This window comes from Pseudochaenichthys georgianus, chromosome 20, assembly GCF_902827115.2.
Source record: "Pseudochaenichthys georgianus chromosome 20, fPseGeo1.2, whole genome shotgun sequence".
NCBI classification, from domain to species: Eukaryota; Metazoa; Chordata; class Actinopteri; order Perciformes; family Channichthyidae; genus Pseudochaenichthys; species Pseudochaenichthys georgianus.
Genome location: NC_047522.1, coordinates 17747689 through 17770636, shown reverse-complemented (window position 1 = coordinate 17770636; position 22948 = coordinate 17747689). Strand labels below are relative to the sequence as shown.

The window sequence follows — 22948 nt, the reverse complement described above, 5'->3', positions numbered from 1 at the left end:
CGTCTTGATTGTGTCTGGTTGAGTTTAAACTCAATTCAAACCCCACTCAAGTGACATTGTTCCCTTCAGAATAAGTACAAAGAGGACTGGAAGAAGTCGATGTGGTGCAGTCATTACGCCCAGCTGCCGCTCACCACCGAGACGCAGCTCGCCGCCAAGATGACCGAACTGCAGAGCGAGGTACACACACACACACACACACACACACACACACACACACACACACACACACACACACACACACACACACACACACACACACACACACACACACACACACACACACACACACACACACACACACACACACACACACACACACACACACACACACACACACACACACACACACACACACACACACACACACACACACACACACACACACCAGAGATGGAGTACTCGAGTCCTGGACTCGGACTCGAGTCGGACTTGAGTGCCGATTTTCGGGACTCGTGACTCGACTCGGACTCGCGCACTGATTGACGCGACTCGGACTTGGACTCGTGAATTCTCGCACAGGATGACTTGGACTCGGACTCGGACTCGTGAATTCCCCCCCCCCCACGATGACTCGGACTCGACTCGTACATTGACGCTCCGACTTGGACTCGGACTCGAGCACATTTTCTCTGGAGTCTGATGTCCTCTATCCTGTGTGGCGAGTTCACGTACTGGGCCCCGCTGTTCCAGTCTAGAGATGTCTACAGACACACCCCGCATCGTGCTGTATGCTTTCACACATTCTGCTTCCACATTGGAAAAGAGCAGCGCAAAATGCTCGTTATGTGGAAACAATATAGAAGAGAAGGCTCCGTAACACATTACTCTAAGGATCGAGTTCAGACATATTATAGGCTGTCTTGAACACTATCATCAGAGTAACGTGATCTAATCAATAAATAAAGATTCAGCCGATAACGAAAGCACATACTTAACATGCAGAATGACATTTTGCATGTTAAGTAGCCATGTGCTTTCTGGGGATAAATCTTTATCGGTAAACTGATTTAACCCGTAAAAGTTCCTTCAAAATAAGAGTCCCGATCTTATTACTATCAAAATAAAAGTGCAAAACGAAAACTTTACCATAGGAAAATATTGGCATACAAATATAATCACTTCTCTAAAAGGTAACTCATTTTAAATATAGTTTATTTATATATAATAATAATATTAATATTAGAAATAAGCTTTATATTTGTATAGCACCTATTACAAGAATTGTAGCCAAACTCGCTTCACAGCAGTTCAATAGACAGGATAACAGCAATGTAGAGGAGCAGCTACATTTCAAAACATATATCCACGAAGATTAATACATGAAGACTTGTGACTCGGACTTGACTTGGACTCTTCTTAAGTGACTCGGAATTGGACTCGGACTCGAACACAGGTAATGATGACTCGGACTCGACTTGGACACTCCTTGGGTGACTCGGACTTGGACTCGGACTCGAACACAGGTAATGATGACTCGGACTCGGACTCGACTTGGACACTCCTTGGGTGACTCGGACTTGGACTCGGACTCGAACACAGGTGATGATGACTCGGACTCGGACTCGACTTGGACACTCCTTGGGTGACTCGGACTTGGACTCGGACTCGACTACGACTCTCCCTTGGTGACTCGGACTTGGACTCGGACTCGAAGAGTGGTGACTCGAGGGTGACTTGGACTCGTGAATTGGTGACTTGACTACAACACTGACACACACACACACACACACACACACACACACACACACACACACACACACACACACACACACACACACACACACACACACACACACACACACACACCGAACACACACATTTACTGCTTTATAACAGCTGAAAGATTGTAATGTATTTCTCTGTGTGTGTCCAGAGTAAATACAAAGAGGAAGGGATGAGGAGTCTCTCTCAGAGTTTCTACTCTCAGCTGCCAGAAACTCCTGAGACTCAGTTAGCTAAAACCGTCTCTGAGCTACAGAGCGAGGTGAGGAAACACTCGTACTCATCTTTCTTTATTTGTTTCACTTTATCCTTTGTACATCTCACTGGATTCAAGTTAAGGTCCAACAGGTCTCCACTGTAGTTCAGCATTAATATCCTATTATTACTAATTGAACCACTGTTTATATTGTAATAAACAGACCAACACACTAACAAAAGATCTTCAGTGACACCACAATCAGAGGTGGTGTAAACGGTGGCTAACAGCGGATGTTTCCTGCAGGCTAAGTATAAGGAGGCGAGCAGGAAGGAGGCGGGCAGCGCTCTTTACCACACACTGCCTGAAACTCTGGACACGCTGCACGCTAAAGAGGCCTCCGAGCTGCAGAGCCAGGTATAATAACACTCACATGTACCGAGGAGAACACTGTCGACAACTTCCTCAAAGCCTCTGTCTCTTACCACGCTGTTTCCTCTCCAGGTGAAGTATAAGGAAGGAGGGAAGAAGGATATGGGCTCCTCTCTGTACTCTGTGCTGCCACAGACAGAAGAGATGAAGGTCGCTAAAGCTGCCATGGAGCTGCAGAGTGAGGTACTATTCAGATACTTTATTGAAGTAAAAGTCAATATCGAAAGTATCATAAGAAATGTAGTTAAAGTGTATAAAACCTTGCAAAGCAAACAAACAAGCACACAAAAGTGGAGTAAATGTACTTAAATTCCACCACTAATGATTCATTTCCCGTGCCATATTGGAAATGTAGTAATAATAAATGCATTTTTTACTTTTAATTAAACAAGTGTCTTTGGAAAATAAGACTCTAGTTTGATTTGATTGTTTCATTTTGACGAAAATAAAACAAACATCAGGAGTAAAGGGCAGTGAAAACATACAGATGTTTTACTTGATGGGCATTTTTATATTGTCGTGTGTGTGTGTGTGTGTGTGTGTGTGTGTGTGTGTGTGTGTGTGTGTGTGTGTGTGTGTGTGTGTGTGTGTGTGTTGCAGAACAAATATAAGGAGAAAGGCAGGCAGGAGAACAGCTGCAGTGCTTTCCACCTGATGGCTGAGACTAAAGAGATGGACTTCATCAAACACATCTCTGAACTCCAGAGTGAGGTAACGCTCAACTCCCCTCTAACAGTTTTTATGACAATAAGAAATATATTTACATATTTGATCTGTTTAATATATCTCTGTTAGACAAAGTACAAGAAGGACAAAGAGGATCTTCCCAACACGTTGTTCTCTCTGCTGCCGGAGACTCTGGAGACTCAGTTTGTGAAAGAGATGTCTGAGACACACAGCGAGGTGAGAAACACACACATCCAAAACACACTGTGTGAATATTTCAGTGTGTGTTTGTCTGGAGAAGCCACTTTGTGCTTTGGGTTTGATTTGTTCTCGTTCTCAAACAGTACAGATTAATAATTCACCACAGCAGTCAGAACTGATGAACCATTTTTATGGGAACTTTCCAAACACTGTGATGAAAAGATGCCTGCATGTCATTAACATTTTATATTTATATATTACATTGTAAGTACTAAGTAACATTTCTTTTTTATTTCTATTTAAAGAGCCTGTGACAGCCTCCCAACAACTGTTGTGCAATGAAATATTGGGCTACTAGTCATCTCGAACCGTCAGTTTAAAAAATAAGTTGCGATACCGTTTCGTTAAATATCAATAATTTCGCGGGGAAATTCCTTCGACTCATTTTGAAGTTTTGGGGGAAGCCGGAAGTGACGTCAATGCGGGAACGCTTCACTGTGCGGCGAGAGAGCCAAACACGGACAAAGTGTGTTGTTATGCGTAGAAATGGTGAATTACTGAGATTAGGCACGTTAATAACGTTTTAATGAAGTTGACTGCAGTATATTCATATATTTGTCAGTGCTTTCATGTCAATTCGGCGAACATAAACATAAATGATCGTGGTGAAGATGATGATTACATTAGGATTAAAAATCGGTAGTGAGAGCTGCTGAATTTCCTCCCGTAGGATGTGATATAAAAACAAATCGATTATTTTTGTAGTTGTAAACTCAAGTGGATTAAACTACATTTATTAGTGCTTTCATGTCAATTCGGCGAACATATGATACATTAAATGATCGTGAGGATGATGATTTAAAAATCGTTTGTTTGAGCCGGTCTGCATTTCCTGATGAGAAAACAAACCGATGCTTTTTATAGTTGTACACCAACATGGATTAAACGTGTGTTTTTTTTACCACAATGTTGGGGAAATTAATGGATAAAATGCACGGATTATTATTATTATTATTCCCACTCCGATCGGGACACTAGGTACACCCTTTCCCCGCAGCGAGGCTCCCCCGTTGACAGTTTACGTGGGCTGTGCTGGGTGCAGTGGCGGACTGGTCATCGGGACGAATCCCGATGGGCCGGTACCGAAGTGGGCCGGTCGGATAAGTCACTAGCACATCCCCCACTCCCCCGTTGACAACTTACTAGCGGTACCGAAGTGGGCCAGTCGAGAGTCCCGGGATGATTTTTAGTCCCAGTCCACCACTGGCTACATGACTGTATTATCGCCCATATTAACGCACCTAATTCCTAAACTTCTAACAGATACAACATAAACCGATCCTTCAGCCTCATATGAGCTCTCAGACACGTTCAAAATTAAACTGTCATTGCTGTCTGAGCTTGCTGCTGTGTGCGCCATCGTGCGTTTACATGCAGATGCTGGGATCCTGAACGGTGCAGCTGGAGCGCTGTCCCCGCAATGACGTCACACATAATTTGGCGGGACTTGAAGAATCCCCGAGAAGATCCAGAAAATGGTCAACATTGAAGGCAGATTAATGGTTATTAAAGTACAAATATCCCAAATCAGTTCAGTAACGATTTTCAAGGGGACAATATTTACTCAAATTGATGGGTTTGGATGATGGGGGAAACTCGTGTCACAGGCTCTTTAAGTGTTACCTGAAACTGTTTCATCACACATTTTCTGCAGGACATTAAAGTGTTACAATGTGAAAATAATTTATTTCATAAATATCACAATTTAATGGTTTTAAAGTGAATTTCAATAAATACTTAATCAGATTCTATGTCTGTATTTGTCAGAATAAGTATACATTTATTTCAAACTGTTTTATATTATCAGCAACAATTTTCATATATTATCAAAGGAATAGTTGACGGAAAAGGAAATGTTTATAGTGCTCAATGGTCGCAGAAAAAAGGTTTTCTATCAAATGAACTTATTGTGTCTTCAGTAAAAAAATGCATTCAAATATTAACTAGTGACTGAACTTGAAGCAGCATAAAGAATATCTCCTTTCAACGTGCAGGGGATGCTAAAGCAAGTTTAAGTTTTATGATTAAAAAGCCACGAGAATAGAGATCAAGCAAGCTAAAATAGACTAAAACAGGTATTAAATACAAGAATAGAAGTAACAGTGCTGTCAGATAATAGAAGTAATGATTTGATTTAATTAAAGGCCCGACAGTAAAATACGACAAAAGGAAATGTTGTGTTGCTCACGTCCTCGCAGAGTGCCAGCAGCAGCAGTACTGTGTTTTCACTCTGAGCATAATATATTATATACAGAATAATATCTAATATTGTTGCTTTGTGTTCGCAGAGTAAATACAAGCAGGCGGGTAAGAAGGAGCTGGGGAACTCTCTGTACTCTGTGTTGCCAGAGACCAAGGACACTCAACACGCCAAAGAGCAGAGTCAGCTGCACAGCGAGGTGCCAACTAGCTTCTAAACCTTTTATCTTCATGCCTTGGATTCTGGTTTTCAGTCCCATATTTGAATAGGGGACAAAGTATGAGATGAGTCATTCTACTTAAAAAACAGTCCTAGCATAGCCATCGTCTGAGTATTATGTGTATTCAATTGCACTGGCATTAATCATGTTAGATATTTCAAAATGTGCAACAAAAAAAAAAAGTTATGAGATATCTTTTAAAGAAGTTTAATCTCCCCCATCTCAGCTGTTTGTGTATTAGAATTATTTTTGATGGTGCATTATTCTTTTTTTCTTTAGTTAAAAACATTACAAACACAATCCATGCTTAGTATTTACTTTACAGATAATTGGAAGTAAGTTGACTGGAAAAGCAGAAACAGAGGGAGCAAAGGCCGATGGGAAATGTGGTCCTAATTTAAGCAACCCTAAACCCTCAGCATGAGATACGCACACATTTCTTATTATGAATGCATTGATTTAACGATCCTTCCCCTAAAAACGATTCCAATACCAATCTGCTGATGTGAGTATTAATCCAATACCAATAAATGTTTCTCACGTGTTCCTGTGTTGCAGAAAGCGTACAGGGAGGAGGGGAAGAAGGACGCCGGCTGCAGTCTGTACTCTCAGATGCCTCAAACCATCGAGATGGTGTTCGCCAAAGAGATCGCCAAGACACAGAGCGATGTGAGTCTGTGGTTTCGGGAATCCTTTATTGGTCCAACAGCGGGAAATTAACATCCTTACAACAGAAAAGAAACAGTACAGATGAATGAATCGAGCACAAATAAGTAGGCCAACATTAAATAAATCGAGCACATGTGACATAATCACAGACACAAAACGAATGAATAGATTTAAAGTGTGACTGTTATTGCAAAGTGAAAAGGATACAGGATTTTGTTTTACTCTTAAACTGTAAAAAAACCCATTATTTTTAAGATGCTTTGTGTGTCATTCAAATTGCATAATCCTACACCTGTTTCAAATTGATATTGAAAGTAGATATCTTAAATGATCAGATCCTCTGGAAAGCTTTCTTCTAGCACTAACATTCAAAATAAAAAAGATCTGCTTTATCTGGGGACAGATTGCTATTATTACTATTGTTTGCATAAAATCCCAATAAGAAAAGAGCAGACTTTTTAAATGTGTGTATAAAAGAATAAACATCTTAAAACAAATGTCACACATGCTGGATTATAATCTCTCTAAACTGTAGAGATTAGAGCTCAGAGAAGAGCAGCAGGGAAGGAGAGACAATGATTCTTGAGTAAATGGGTCATATTTAAACATCCCAAGATGCTCTCTGCTTAACACACTCACACAGAGGGAGGCGCGGGTTAGTATCATTTTATGCTCTCAGGCGTTAACACAGAGAGCAGCTGTGTGTTTTCCACCGCCTGAGGACACAGACACTGATCCACACACACACACACACACACACACACACACACACACACACACACACACACACACACACACACACACACACACACACACACACACACACACACACACACACACACACACACACACACACACACACACACACACACACACACACACAGGTTTTGATACGTAATCTGGGGCAGGCACATGTTTGTGTTAAAACTGACACCTCTGACATAAACACAGGTTATTGGAAATAAATCAAATGTCTCCTTAAACTCTAACATGAGAGTTATGAATCAGCTGTTTTAGGGGCCATTCAGAAAAAGGTCGAAAGCAAACACATAAAGAAGTGAAGCAACTGCAGGAGTGATAAATCAGGTGTGTGTGTGTGTGTGTGTGTGTGTGTGTGTGTGTGTGTGTGTGTGTGTGTGTGTGTGTGTGTGTGTAGTCTGATGAGTCTGTGTTTGGGGGGTGATGAAGTGGGACACGCTGCTTTCTGTTTCTGTCAGCTGACCGAGCAATGTGTGGCTAACTGGAGCATAAGATTACCAGCACACTGTCTGCAGAACTCTCTCTATAGAAACTGATCTGAGACCCGCAGGCTATGAGAGGAAATCAGAGAAAATCATGAGGTGTCTTTATGGTCAAACTTTATTATCTGTGAAGAGTACCTCAGGAACAAAGAATAATACATCAATACTTGAAGACATTAATATAACTTGACACTTTCTTTTGTATGATATGTGTCTACTTTACGTTTTATTGTATTATATGTAAGAAACAGTAGTAAAAGGTTACTAAAAACAGTACTTAAGTACTATTTGAAGTACTTTAATTTACTCAAAAGCATCTATTACCACCATACAATTTGAAATCTGCTCATTTAAAGTAATCGCAGAAAGCAGCAACTTTAATTTTCACTAAGTTTAATAATCATTTTCCATGCAGTGAATTCCTCATTTTCATTGTTGTAAGCTCTCTTTATTTGTTCTACTCCTTTAATGGTCCTCTATCTTTTCTGTCTGCAGAAGTTTTATAAGGAGAAGTTCAACCGAGACAAGGGGAAGTCGAGCTACACCAACATGGCGACGCTGCCGGAGGTGGAGCACGCCATGGAGGTGAACAGGAACCAGAGCGAGGTGAATACATGCTGTAGTTTCCTTCCAGTAGGCCTGGGTAAAGAACATCAAACCTTAATGTGGTCTCAGTGTCTCTCTGAGTATCCTCTGCTGTTCTCAGGTCAGCTACAGGAAAGGTAGAGAGGAGATGCATCACTACAGCTCAGAGGCCAACAGACCTGACATCATCAACGCCTCCAATGCTTCGAAGCTGGCCAGCGACGTGAGTGTGTGTGTTGTGTGTGTGCGCCAGGGAGAGTGTGAATATTTCATTTCCATGACAACCGTCTCGTTCACCAGCTGTTCTCAAAGAGGAACCGCAATAAATAAAAGAAAACGTTCTGCTGTTAACACTGAATTGTTCTTATGTAAGAGTGTGTGTGTGTGTGTGTGTGTGTGTGTGTGTGTGTGTGTGTGTGTGTGTGTGTGTGTGTGTGTGTGTGTGTGTGTGTGTGTGTGTCAAACATCCTACACAAGAACAAGTATAGCTTAAATGTTTCAAGATAGCAGCATGAGTTCTGTATCTATTCTGTTTCTCTTTTTAATTATTTGTGAGTTTATGTTATATGTGAGTGTTTGTGTCCTTAAAAGGAATACTACACTCAAGAAAATGATCGTTTGTGTGCCTTTGCTTTCTACATGTTTGTTGTTTGTCTGCACATCCATATAGTGTTGGTTATTTTGTGTTTGTGTATACCTGTTTTGTTGGGCTATTTGAACAATTTGTGAGAGTGTGTGTCCATAAATGCATGTCTTTCTGCATTTATTATGAAACATCTGTGTGTACGTGTTGGTGTGTGTTCCAACAATTTAAATGTTGTAATCTTTATATACTGTAAATAGTTGTGTATTTGTATTTCTCCTCATCCACATATTTTCATCGTGTGTGTGTGTGTGTGTGTGTGTGTGTGTGTGTGTGTGTGTGTGTGTGTGTGTGTGTGTGTGTGTGTGTGTGTGTGTGTCTATGGTATTTATATAGGTAGCCTATAAGAGTAAGCAGCATGTTTACAGTGACGGCTTTCTTCTGGCGCGGACTGACATCCAGCATGCCAGGGAGGTGTCAAAACTGGCCAGCCAGGTAACACACACCCACACACAGCCTACCCAGCATGCATTGTTCAGATTACCAGATGATAGTTAACCTCTATGTGTTTCCCCTGCAGGTGAAGTATAAGGAGAACTTTGACAAAGATTTAAAGGGCCAGCGTCCGTGTTACAACCCTCTGGACTGTCTCTCGTTCAAACACACACAAGCCGCTTCTGCCCTGGCCAGCCAGGTGAGGACATTAAACACACACAATAATCTCTGAAACTTCAATGATACTTACAGGTTCTGTTCCGTGGAATAATCTCCACATATTAACACCATTTAATGTTTTTTGGAACTTAAAAGCTAACAATAGGACATGGGGAAACTTCAGCACAGTCACATAATTCACATTTAACTTTTAGTCTGTACATTTGACAAACAAATCAAGGGCAGGATTTTCTGTGGTGAAGCAGCAACACTTTATTAACCAACAATATAATTGTAATTCTATTTAATCATCCAAGTGTGTCTCCCAAAAGACATGCTTGTTATTGTGTTTGAAAAGATCTCACCAATCTGAATCGTTTCCTCCATGTTTAAATCATCAAGAAAACATGAGTTTAAGAGGAACAAACTGTGTCTATTAGTGTGTGTTTGCAGGAGTGTGTGTCTGTTAAATTAAGTCTGTTGTGTGGATGTAACCATGGCTACTTTTATAAGGCAAATGGAGAGGGATTGTAGGATGAGAGCTGGATAAGTTTAAGAGGTTACACATGCACACGCACACACACACACACACACACACACACACACACACACACACACACACACACACACACACACACACACACACACACACACACACACACACACACACACACACACACACACACACACACACACACACACACACACACACACACACACACACACACACACACACACAAAGAACAGCATCAGACACATGCAAATGCATATAAATATGACGAAGCAGTCACACACACGGTTTTATTCTGCTTGTTGCCCACACAGCCTCAAGAGCTTTCCCTCTCCACAGCATTATGTAACATCTTGTTGTGTTGAACGCTGCCTGGTGTTCACGCTGAGCTGCTTTCAGAAAAAGAGCCATCAAGATGCACAGGCAGCTTTCTGAATGCATGTTTTTTTGGGAAAGAATTTGGCAAAAGTCTGGAAGATTTTGGCACTAAATCCACAAGAAAGGTCCAAAGTGTTTTTTGAGGCTGTGAAACCTGGAGGATGGGTTTATGTTTGCAACCTCTGGAGCTACTCTTAAGAGAGTCTTATTTTAAGCAAAATCATAAGGGTGAGGCCTTTAACTCTTCAAAATCTATAACCAGAAAACATAATAACTCACACCTTGTGATAATGTCTGGAAATGTTCAGTATTTCCTTGGAGTTCTCACCAAAATCTGCTCCCCTTTACTCCCCTGTTGCGAATGAAGCCTCTGATGACAGAAACTATTTAGACTCGATCTGACAATGAAGTATACATCGTATCATATCATCTTACTGATCTGTATAGTGTTGTGTCCTGCAGGTGAAATATAAGATGAACCAGAAGCAAGAGTCTTCCTCAGACCTGCCCAACCTGCTCAACCTGGAGCACGTCCTGCACGCCAGCAAGCTGCAGAGCAACGTACGACACACACTGCCACTAACACCTTAGTTATACCTTATTTAACCAATTCCTTGTAATTTGTTGATTTATTGCTCTAATGACCTATAGGTTACTTACGTAACCCCAGTCTCAGAGTAACATGAAGTGAGATGTCTCACGATGGGATGCGCCTCATCGCGGAGCAAACAGAAGCATCAATCTCATTACGCCAATCCTGATTGGCTTGTGATCTTGACATCAGCGTCAGGGGAAATCACCCCCTATAAGTAGCCTGCGCCACGACCGATGCGTCATTCAAAATAAGCACCTCTTCTCGCTTCACCATAGCAAGGAGGGCCGTCTGGTGAGACATCTCACTTCATGTTACTCTGAGTACTGGGGTTACGTAAGTAACCTATAGTTCTCATTCATAACACTCCGTTCGATGTCTCACTATGGGATATTGTAGCTCCCGTATTGCCAGACGAGCTTATCTCGAAGATCACCGATCAACCAGAATTTAACAGGTGGAGTCCCGACTCAACAAGGTGCCCAGCATTGCTCGGGCCACGCTTGGAGCGGAGACGTCTAGCCTGTAAAAGCGGACAAAAGTGAGCGGCGAGGACCAGCTCGCCGCTCCACAGATGTCTTGGATGGAAACACCCTTGAACAAAGCCCTGGATGTAGCCAGGCCCCGAGTCGAGTGAGCCTGCATACTCGAAGGTGCTTGCAGATTCTGACTCGTATAGGCCAAAGCAATCGCCTCCACGATCCAGTGGGAGAGCCTTTGCTTAGTAACAGGCTTACCCTTGTGAGGTTTAGCCCAGGACACGAAGAGTTGGTCATTAAGACGAAGCTCTTTTGATCTGTCCATATATGTGTGCAAAGCCCGGACTGGACACAACAGATCCTGCTGCTGCTCCCCGGAGGAAACCAGCTGCGGAGGAAATGCCTCAATGTCAATTGGGGTACACGAACCAACCACCCTTGGTGTAAAGGCAGGGTTGGGTTTCAACAACACTCTCGTTTGCCCTGGGGCGAACTGAGTGCATGAGGGATGTACAGACAGTGCATGAGTATCGCTGACCCGTTTGGCGGATGCCAGGGCCAGTAACAGCACTGTCTTGAGTGACAGATGTTTCATGTCAGCTCCTTCCAGGGGTTCAAATGGGGTCATTTTGAGCCCATTTAAAACCACTGCCAGGTCCCATAAGGGCACCTTGATCGTGGAGAAAGCTCTGTGTTTTTCGATCAAGTCCTGTAGAAATGATAAAATCACCCCGACAGGACATTGAAAAGAGATGTGTCCTTCTTGAAGGCACCACTCCTCAAACACCCTCCACTTACAGTCGTAAAGAGACCTGGTGGAGGAAGCTCTCGCACTCTGAATAGTGTTTATCACCTTCTGAGGGAGTCCCACTGTATTCAGATTGTCCCACTCACGGGTCAGGCCCATAGTGCCCCGCGCTCTGGGCGTGGGTAAAGGATCGCCCCCCGCGCCTGAGACAATCTGTCCCTGCGTAGTGGGGGCTGCCATGGCTGCCCGCACAACAGCTGATATATCTCCGCCAGCCCGTACATTACGGGCTAGGGCGGAAACATCAGAGTAAGTGTGTAGCGTTGCTCCTTCACTCTGGCCAGAGTTGGGGGTAACAGAGCCAGGGGTGGGAACACGCACAGAGGACCCGGAGGTCAATCGTGTACGAGTGTGTCCCCGCCTAACAGTGCGTTTAAATCGTGCATTAAAGAGAACAGCTGTCATTGAGCATTTTCTCCTTTTGCGAACAGACTTAACGCGGCTCCGCCGTAACGCACCCACAGCGGACTCCCGATCCTTGGATGAGGAGTCCAGTCTGCATAGAGTGGTGCACCTCTGGACAGTAATTCTGTCCCGAGGTGCATAACTCCCGGTACCTGTGTCGCTCTCACGGAGCGTCCACACTACAGCTCCAAAAATAGCTTGGAGCTGGGCGTGTCTGGAGCTTGGGGATTTTATTCAAGCAACACGGCCAACAACCAATCACATGAATCTCCCGCCCCCGACATACAAAGCAAAAACCCCCGGGTATTTTATGCGAGCAATATATATATAAACTCCCCAAACAGGCGGAAACCTACCAGTTTCCCCCACTGTCTCTGTCACCTCCCTCCATGCCTGGTTCCTCCGGTTTGTATCCCGGTAGGTGAAGAGGGTCTGGTCATACAAAACCGGGTGATTTGCTACGGCGATAGTTAGTTTCTCCTCCGACTTTTTTTGAAATATGGAAATGAACGGCGGGATATCTCTCCCAGCTTAGACGCGGTTTGATTGGCTAGCGCTTCAGCTGTCAGATTTTGGGAAACGGGATTTGATTGGCTGGCGCTGGCTACTCCGGCGCCTGGGACGCCTGAGACGCCTCGCTCTGCTACCCACAATTCAGTTCGGCGAAAAAGCGCGGCTACGTGACGTCACCCCATTGAAAGTGAATGGGCAGCTTGGAGCAGCTTGGAGCTTTCGACGCTGTCGACGCTGTAGTGTAGACGGGCAGTCAGAGAGAGGAGACGTCTGCCGTTCCAAGGGATAAGTTTGTGTGCCAGTGTGTGTGACTGGAGACAACGCAACCTCCCCTGGTGGTTCATACACGATATCGTGTTGTCTGTCCTCACGAGGACATGGTGTCCTCTGAGAGAAGGCAGGAAGCGTTTTAGGGTGGGGAACACCGCTAAAAGCTCCGGGTAGTTTACGTGTGCCCGCTGGAGGTCTCTGCTCTAGGGACCTCTCACCGGGCGACCTTCGTAAATACCCTATCAGCCTGTCTGACCTGCGTCCGTGGTGACCACCTTCTGTGAAAGGACAGCACCTGTAGGCGCGTCCCGCACTAAAAAAGTCGGGTGTAGTGCCACTACGCATTACATAATAACCAAAACTCTCCGCACGCACGCCGTTTTATTGATCTCCTTTTGATTTTTTTGAGCTGCGCCCTCGGCCTGAAGCCTGGATGCGTCAGCGGCAAATGTTTTATGACAGAGGAATCAACCAACGTGTGACATGTGTTTGTGCGGACTTGAGGATGGTGTTTAGGCATCTCTCGAGGCGGCGGGAACACATTCACGGAGGGGAGAAGGAGGGGCTGTCACGCCGCTCGCTTCTTCTTCCTCGACTGCTGGCCGAAATTCTGGGTTGGCTGAGCCTGAGCTGCAGCCGGAACCGGAGATTTTCTCGGCCAACTTGTCTAGTCTGGCCGCAGTGCGCTGACACACGGCTTGCAGGTCCATGCTTAGACAGGGCGAAGCTGGTGTGCTATCGCCCGGGAGAGCAGCCATCGCTCCCGACTTTGCAGCCTGAGCTGGTGACACGAAGATGTCGTCTTCTTGCTCGTCCGAATCAGACAGGAGGAACTCAGAGGCATCCTCTTCATCCTCCATGTATTCCAATTCTAGGACATCCTCCGCGGGTGAAACCATGGTGAGGTCCAGCCGGGAGCCCCAGCTTGGTATAGCGTGGGGCCCCGTTCCTGCGTCTTTTGCCGCCACCGGGTCCCGGCCTGATATGGCGCGGGAATCCGGTTCCGCGGCTGCCGCAGTTGATGAGCCCCAGACCGTAAAGGTGAGGGACTCAGTCTCTGCGGCGGACGCCCCCGCGTCTTGATTGCCAGCCGGCCAATCAGTGGACATGAGGGGATCCTGTCCCGACAGGCTAGCTTGTTGTGCTAACCGTCGGCGGAGGCTCTTTATGGTGAGGCGGGCACAATGCCCGCACGAGCCGGGGTTGTCAATAGCCTCCTGGGCGTGTTCCAGCCCGAGGCAGGACGAGCAGACCTGGTGTGAGTCTGTGCCTGATATCTTCAACCCGCAGACGCAGAGTCGAGCCTCCGAGTCGAGCCTCCGAGTCCCTGACTCCTCTGGTGTGAGGGAGAGAGGCGTCCATCTCGTTCGCCGCGAGGCGTGGAGAGGACCCGCTCTTAACAGGTACGCCGAGAAAAAAGTGTTTACCGATCTGTCTTTAATCCGGAGAAACAAAGGCAGTGTGGGTCTTTTTCCTCAAAGAATATTACCTGGTGTGGTAATATTCTTTTAATCCTTTTCTCCTCCGTGAGAAGAGAAAAGAAAAAACGTCCTCGCTACCGTGGTGTCGGCAGTGAGGGAAAAAAGCACAAGCTAGCAACGGGTGTGTTGCTAACTTGAAAGTCAAAATCTTACCTTAATTCTAGAGGAAGAACGGCGAGGTTGACTATAATACTAACTGGTGTGTTAGTATCATACTCTTCTGTAAGGCAGAATAGGGTAGCCGGCTAACGCCCGTCGACCGAAAATTAGCTTTGGTTCAGTCTGTGGACTGTTAAGCTAGCCCGGCTACTATTAGAGATGTGCTCTGAAGCGAGAAGAGGTGTTTGAATGACGCATGCGTCGTGGCGCAGGCTACTTATAGGGGGTGATTTCTCCTGACGTTGACGTCAAGATCACCAGCCAATCAAGATTGGCGTAATGAGATTGATGCTTCTGTTTGCTCCGCGATGAGGCGCATTCCATAGTGAGACATCGAACGGAGTGTTATGAATGAGAACAGGAACACGTAAAAATCTTTCCTCTTGATCTTTTCTGGTGTTTTTTATTGGGAGATATCCCATACATATTTGACAGTTCTCCTAAAGAGGTTTCCCAAAAGCCACTTCATATATATATGATAACAATTATTTATAGTTTACCTGTTTGAGAATGTTTTAGAGGTTTAAAGAAGGTACATTATTAAACATTTTACAATTTTTAAGGATTCTTATGGTGCGTTTCCACTGCAGTGGGTAGCTCGCTTAAGCGTGCCGAGCCGTGCGGGGTCCGTTTTTGGTTGCGTTTCCACTTGGCCTAGTTTTGGCCCGGGGCTACTTTTTCACCTTTTTTCTGGCCCGACTAATGCGGCTTTCACACCAGCGCTTTCCCCTTTCTAGCTCCGAGCGGGAGCTTTTCTGATTCAGCTCCGGTTTCCCTTTTCAGCTCCCGCTCTGTTCACACCGCCCACTGGCGCCCCAGAGCTGCCCCTGCTGCGTCATGACGTCACCGTTTACATCGCTGATTTGCTCCGCAACGGCAGCCATTACGGCGCTCACAACAACTTTTCATTATATCTGAGTCAATGTAAAAAGAAAACAATACAATGTTATATCTACAATGTTTTACTCAAATTGAAATGAATGAAAAGCATTACAACGTTTGTTAAAAGGTAATCCTTCTGACATTGGATGAACGTAATTAACTTTAGCTCTCTAGCTAGTTTATTCACGCAATTTAAACCAAATTATTGCCTATAGCTGCAATATAAGTTAGTGTGCATGTTGTCGGACGTCCACTGACTAACGTAGTGTGTTCACACAGGATCTGCTGGTCATATGATGTCCTGATGAACAGAAACACAAGCAGCCCGCTGGACTCAGATCTCTAGATACTTCATCACTCCTCCGCTGCTCCGATACAGGGCTAGGGAGGTTTGTTGATACATGTCGTCTTCTTCTTTGCTTTAATCGAGGCTACGTAGTTATGCAGCGCCCCCATGGTCAGTAAATGGAAGTACTACAAAGAACCCCGTTTAGTGCAATTATTTCACAAGTTTTGTTATGCACAGCTCGGAAAATATTACCGAGGTCCGGACCTCGGTGACCTCAATGGTAGATACGGCCATGGCTACAACTACAACAAGATGAACATATTTGACCGTGATTTAATTGTAATACACGTTTCAAAATGATGCCGAAGTAACAACATACTGATACCGGTTAGTAAAAACCATGAATTAATGCTTTGACAAGTCTGCAGACAGACGGCAGGCGAAAAACCCTTTTAAAATGCGTGCTTTCTAAATGGAGCTTGGCTAAGCTAACGTTATATATGCTCCGACCGTCCACACTCACAACAACGGCCTATACAGACATAAATAAACCAGCGACTGTATTCGGCATGACACAGGAAGTCTGTGGTTTGTACTTGTTTAACTTTTGTCTAGTTTCTGAACAGATATGAGGAGCTGTGAGCTCTGAGTGCTAAGAGCTAACGGCTGTGTTGTTTTTTGGGGCGCTCATTGAAGATGACGTCACGGCTCCGCCTACACTGCGTTACTATAGTAACTACCCCAGTTCCTAAACTGTAATGGAAGCGCAGCATTAAAGTGAGCCGGGCCTAATAAGGCCTAACCAAACCGAGCGAGGTCTGCAGTGGACACGCGCCATGAGGCTTGAATAGGTGAAGGCATCCAGTATTTGACTTGTTTTAAGGATTTAACAGGCTTGCAAATGTATTTGTATGTGTGTCAGGTGGAGTATAAGAAGAAGTATGAGCAGTCCAAGGGTCAGTTCCACACGGCAGTAGACACGGCGGAACAGATTCACCACCGAGAGAACGTCACGCTGCACAGCCAGGTCACTGTTGATTCTTCTTCTTCTTCTTCTTCTTCTTCTTCTTCTTCTTCTTCTTCTTCTTCTTCTTCTTCTTCTTCTTCTTCTTCTTCTTCTTCTTCTTCTTCTTCTTCTTCTTCTTCTTCTTCTTCTTCTTCTTCTTCTTCTTCTTCAGTAATTACTTATCAGTGTGTGGTGTTTCAGGTGAAGTACAGAGAGGAGTATGAGAGGAACAAAGGTCGCTCTCAGATGGAGTTTGCAGACACAGAGCACTACAAAGTGTCTAAAGAAGCTCAGAAGATGCAAAGCGAGGTACAACTCTCTTCTTCCACTCTGCTCTCTGAAGTGCTGACATTTGAGAATTTAGAAGATGATTAAACGTGTAATAACAGAATCATTATTATTTGTTGTGTGTCTCGCTCAGAGGGAGTATCGGAAAGATTACGATGAGCAGATGAAGGGGAGAGCCTCGATGGACGTAGACCAGACCCCTGGATACATCACAGCCTGCCACGCCAGCAGCCTGATGAGCCAGGTAACACACACACACACACACACACACACACACACACACACACACACACACACACACACACACACACACACACACACACACACACACACACACACACACACACACACACACACACACACACACACACACACACACACACACACACACACACACCAACACGTTCTCACTCCCATCCCGTCACATATTGACGGACGGTCAGGGCCCCTCCCCGTCGCTATATTACGTACAGGGTACCCCTTGCCCGTCAGGCTTCTACGGGCAGGGCGTCCCATAGACCTTCATAGACCACGTGATCAACAACGATGGCCAACCTTCGTGTTATTCTCGGTGGAAAATGCCTATTTTAAGGTTCATTTGGCCATTAAAATGTGTTTTGATGTCATTTTATGCGAGTAATGAGTTTTTATTTCTGATTATTTGTGCAGTACATGTACATGATGTTTAGTTTGCTAGTTATGACGAAGATTACTTCATGAATGTGTACACATTCATGGTTGCTAAGGTGGTTGCTATGGACGCTGCAACAGCTCCCAGACCACGTGATCAACAACAATGGCCGACCTTCGTGTTATTCTCGGTGGAAAATGCCTATTTTAAGGTTCATTTGGCCATTAAAATGCGTTTTGATGTCATTTTATGCGAGTAATGAGTTTTTATTTCTGATTATTTGTGCAGTACATGTACATGATGTTTAGTTTGCTAGTTATGACGAAGATTACTTCATGAATGCTAACGTTTTTTTGGTGGAAATGTGTTTTTTCACAGCAAAGTCACCCTCTGTATTTGGACTTATTGGGAGAATCTAAAGGCAAGAACATCCCAAATATTAATTTAGGTCTTTATTGTAATGTAGACCTTTAAGTGTTGCCGTCTGTGAGGAAAATACATGGGGCTCAGAGCCTCGTATTTTTAAAATCTTTTTTTCCTTCTAATTTGTTATTCTTTTCAAAATAACACACTGTTATTTACTCACCAATAACACACAATTATCCTTGCTTTTATTTATTGGTTTAATTCCATAATCTCTGTCTTTTTTGGTGTTCGTCAGCAACTGAATTTCAAAATAAAAATAACCGGAAACAGACGTAGGCCTATAAGGGCCATTTCGAGCATCATTGCGATTGTCAACATTTTTGAGTTTAGGATGGCCGAAGACACTACACTACCCATAATCCCCAGCTATCGTTTAGGACTACAGTCCCCCTGATTACTCTTCAATGTCTGGGATTGGATGTTGGAGTGGCAGTGCGCCAAGGTTACGCAGCGTCAAACAGCTGTTTGAAGTGGAACGAAACCACGCCAGACTATCCAAAACTGGAATCGAAGTTGCCAGTATTAAACACATTGGTGTTATCAAATGTAAAACATATAATTAATAAATGGGTGGAAATCGCTGTCCATAATGCGCAGTATTAATATATAGCATTAATATATACCCACATGACAGCTCATTGATACTTTGTAATTCTACTCCACTACAATTCAGAGGTTAACCTGGTATTTTTACTCCACTACACTTATTTGAGTTACTTTGCAGATTCTGATTAATGATGTGAAATATAAACAACCCTTAAATCAGACTTTAGTTACACCTGAGTAAAATGAGATATTTGATAGTTGGTGCTTGAGAAGACTAAACATGTATCTGCAATTGACATTAATGGAAACGAGTAATAAAGTATATTAATTACTCGTTATTCTCTACTAATAGTTCATTAAAGACTATATATTATGGCTATTTTGCACATCCCTTTCAATATTTCAAGATTTTAAAGGTTTATTGACATATCATATACACAACTACGGTGTAGTTATGCAATGCATGAAAAACTTGGGTCACAGGTCCCTCAACAGTGCATTACAAGACATCTATCAATATGTGTGTACCTCCACCATTAAACTGTCATATTCTGCACATTTCTTATTCTATCTACATACATAAGAGTATAATCCATGTGTATAATATCAGTTAAAATAAGTGCTTCAACATAGTTAACATTGCAGGAAAGCAAGACCTTAATCTGTTATTTAATGTTTAAATAAAGGTTAATTCGTTTTTCTGTTTTGCACCTCCTCCTATTAATATCTTTGTACATCATGCACTAAAAACTGTTTTATTGAAGAGATCACTTATAGTATCTTCTTGATTTTTTATATTCTATATTTCTATCACAGACCTTCTACTTTCCCCCTATGAAAGTATATGTACTCTTAATATTTTTTTAATTAAATATAACACATAAAAACAATAATTCAATAACGTGCTTTAACCACTAGGCGGTGCACACAAGGTACACACAGACACTTGTATGTACAACATCTGAAGATGTGTAGTTTTATTCATCCTTTCACATAATTTTACAGAATATTGCTATACTATTTCAGACTCAGTATTTACATTCTTACATTCAAAATTCAATCCAATTCAAATCAGTAATATCTTTAAAAACTACAAGTCCTTTTATATCAGCTGTGCACCGTTATGGTGTAAATATAACCTATCTATGAATTATATCAAATGTAAAAGTCAGCCGAATTAGTGTTGATACTGCAAGGAGACGTATTGTGTGAAGAGAAATTGAAGATGTTTTTTAATTGTTGATATATTTATGATCCACGTCAAGTATTCAGTTTCGGCTGCATTTCTTCAGTTTTTCCAAAGGTCTTCTCATCAGGGCGCTATAAATAAAGAACTACGGCAGATCTGTAATATTTAATGCAGCCGAACCGTGTATTACAATGCCGTTATGTGATGACTTTCAAAGAGAAAAGCAAGAGCACTCGGAATTAAGTATTATTTTATTCTTTTAAAATGTTTTCCGGATTTCATATAATATAAACAACACCAAATCCCAGCATGCATTGCGGCTAACACATCCAATCAGCGTAGCTGAGAATCTTGGGTAATCGCTCGAAATGCTACGTCTGTTTCCGGTTATTTTTATTTTGAAATTCAGTTGCTGACGAACACCAAAAAAGACCGAGATTATGGAATTAAACCAATAAATAAAAGCAAGGATAATTGTGTGTTATTGGTGAGTAAATAACAGTGTGTTATTTTGAAAAGAATAACAAATTAGAAGGAAAAAAAGATTTTAAAAATACGAGGCTCTGAGCCCCATGTATTTTCCTCACAGACGGCAACACTAAAGGTCTACAATAAAGACCTAAATTAATATTTGGGATGTTCTTGCCTTTAGATTCTCCCAATAAGTCCAAGTACAGAGGGTGACTTTGCTGTGAAAAAACACATTTCCACCAAAAAAACGTTAGCATTCATGAAGTAATCTTCGTCATAACTAGCAAACTAAACATCATGTACTGCACAAATAATCAGAAATAAAAACTCATTACTCGCATACAATGACATCAAAACGCATTTTAATGGCCAAATGAACCTTAAAATAGGCATTTTCCGCCGAGAATAACACGAAGGGTCGGCCATTGTTGTTGATCACGTGGTCTGGGAGCTGTTGCAGCGTCCATAGCAACCACCTTAGCAACCATGAATGTGTACACATTCATGAAGTAATCTTCGTCATAACTAGCAAACTAAACATCATGTACATGTACTGCACAAATAATCAGAAATAAAAACTCATTACTCGCATAAAATGACATCAAAACACATTTTAATGGCCAAATGAACCTTAAAATAGGCATTTTCCACCGAGAATAACACGAAGGGCGGCCATCGTTGTTGATCACGTGGTCTATGAACGTCTATGGGACGCCCTGCCCGTAGAAGCCTGACGGTCAAGGGGTCCGCTGTCCGCAATGAAGGTCTATGGGACGCCCTGCCCGTAGAAGCCTGACGGGCAAGGGGTACCCTGTACGTAATATAGCGACGGGGAGGGACCCTGACCGTCCGTCAATATGTGACGGGATGGGAGTGAGAACGTGTTGCACACACACACACACACACACACACACACACACACACACACACACACACACACACACACACACACACACACACACACACACACACACACACACACACACACACACACACACACACACACACACACACACACACACACACACACACACTATTCAGTACTTTTTGCTGTTTTAACGATTTTAAATGCTTGAAAAGGTGAAGATAATCAGTATTTAACCTCGTATAAAAAATGTATTACTTTTTAGGATTTTAGAGGCTAGGAAAGTTGGAAATATTCCGTATTTTACTTGTTTAAAGGATTTTTAGGGGCCTGAATAAGTGAAAGTATGGGACTTTGTGTTGATGTCTGTGTTCTTGGTGTGTGTGCAGAAGGAGTACCGCAAGGATATGGAGCGGGACATCGTGGGGAAAGGCATGGAGCTGAGCGCTGATGTCCTCGACATGCAACGAGCCAAGAGAGCCTCAGAGATCCAGAGCCAGGTGTGTGTGAGCTTTTTGAACAATGAAAGCTGTATGACGTTGTCATACGTAAGAGGACAACAGCTGTGATGACAACACTTGAGCTAAGTGCCTGCAGGTCCGCTGCAACTCTTACTACTTTTAAATCCAGGCTGAAGACTTTTCTTTTTGTCGCTGCTTTTAATTGAACTATTCATATCTTAAACTGCACTGTAACTTTTATCCATGTACTTTTTCTTGTAATGTTTAATTGAACTATTCATATTTTAGACTGCACTGTAACTTTTATCCATGTATTTTTCCTTAATGTTTATTTTATTAGCTTTTCTTTTTTAATGCTTAATGTCTTTCATTTTTTTTTTTTGTAAAGCACTTTGAATTACCCTGCGTCGAAAAGTGCTATATCAATAAACTTGCCTTGCCTTGCCTTGCCTTGCCTAAGTGTGTGTTTGTGTGTCTGTGTTTCAGAGATCCTATAAGCAGAAGGAGACAGGAAGCTCCTTCGGGACGGTGACAGACACTCCTGAGCTACTCCACGCCTCCTACCTCAAAGACATGTACAGTCAGGTGTGTCTCTCTGTATGTTAATTATATTGTACGAAATAGTAATATATTTCATGGTGTAGAAATATAAGGTAGCAGAAAATACTCAATTAAAGTACCTATAAATTGTTCTTATGCAGCACTTAACCCACCTGTAAATATATTTGGTTTGCAGTAAAAACACGAGGTATTGATAATGAGTCAATCATCAATCAAACTTTATTTATAAATCACCTTTTGACCAAATCAATTGCTCTTCAAAGTGCTTTATAATCTTAAATTAGGATGTTCAAAATATAAATGTT

General features: G+C 43.0%; 1 protein-coding gene across 1 annotated transcript in view; it reads left to right on the top strand.

The window, feature by feature from the left end:
• The window catches only part of LOC117465575 (nebulin-like), a 58770-nt gene that overhangs the window by 25705 nt on the left and 10117 nt on the right, over positions 1-22948 (top strand). Inside the window, exons 43-60 of the mRNA XM_071206878.1 lie at positions 70-180; positions 1877-1987; positions 2228-2338; positions 2426-2536; positions 2954-3064; positions 3149-3256; positions 5569-5679; positions 6259-6369; positions 8106-8216; positions 8317-8418; positions 9175-9273; positions 9359-9472; positions 10784-10882; positions 17122-17226; positions 17407-17514; positions 17627-17737; positions 22011-22121; positions 22569-22667. Of these exons, the coding sequence (XP_071062979.1) occupies positions 70-180; positions 1877-1987; positions 2228-2338; positions 2426-2536; positions 2954-3064; positions 3149-3256; positions 5569-5679; positions 6259-6369; positions 8106-8216; positions 8317-8418; positions 9175-9273; positions 9359-9472; positions 10784-10882; positions 17122-17226; positions 17407-17514; positions 17627-17737; positions 22011-22121; positions 22569-22667 (1944 nt within the window). The remainder of the gene's footprint in view (positions 1-69; positions 181-1876; positions 1988-2227; positions 2339-2425; positions 2537-2953; positions 3065-3148; positions 3257-5568; positions 5680-6258; positions 6370-8105; positions 8217-8316; positions 8419-9174; positions 9274-9358; positions 9473-10783; positions 10883-17121; positions 17227-17406; positions 17515-17626; positions 17738-22010; positions 22122-22568; positions 22668-22948) is intronic.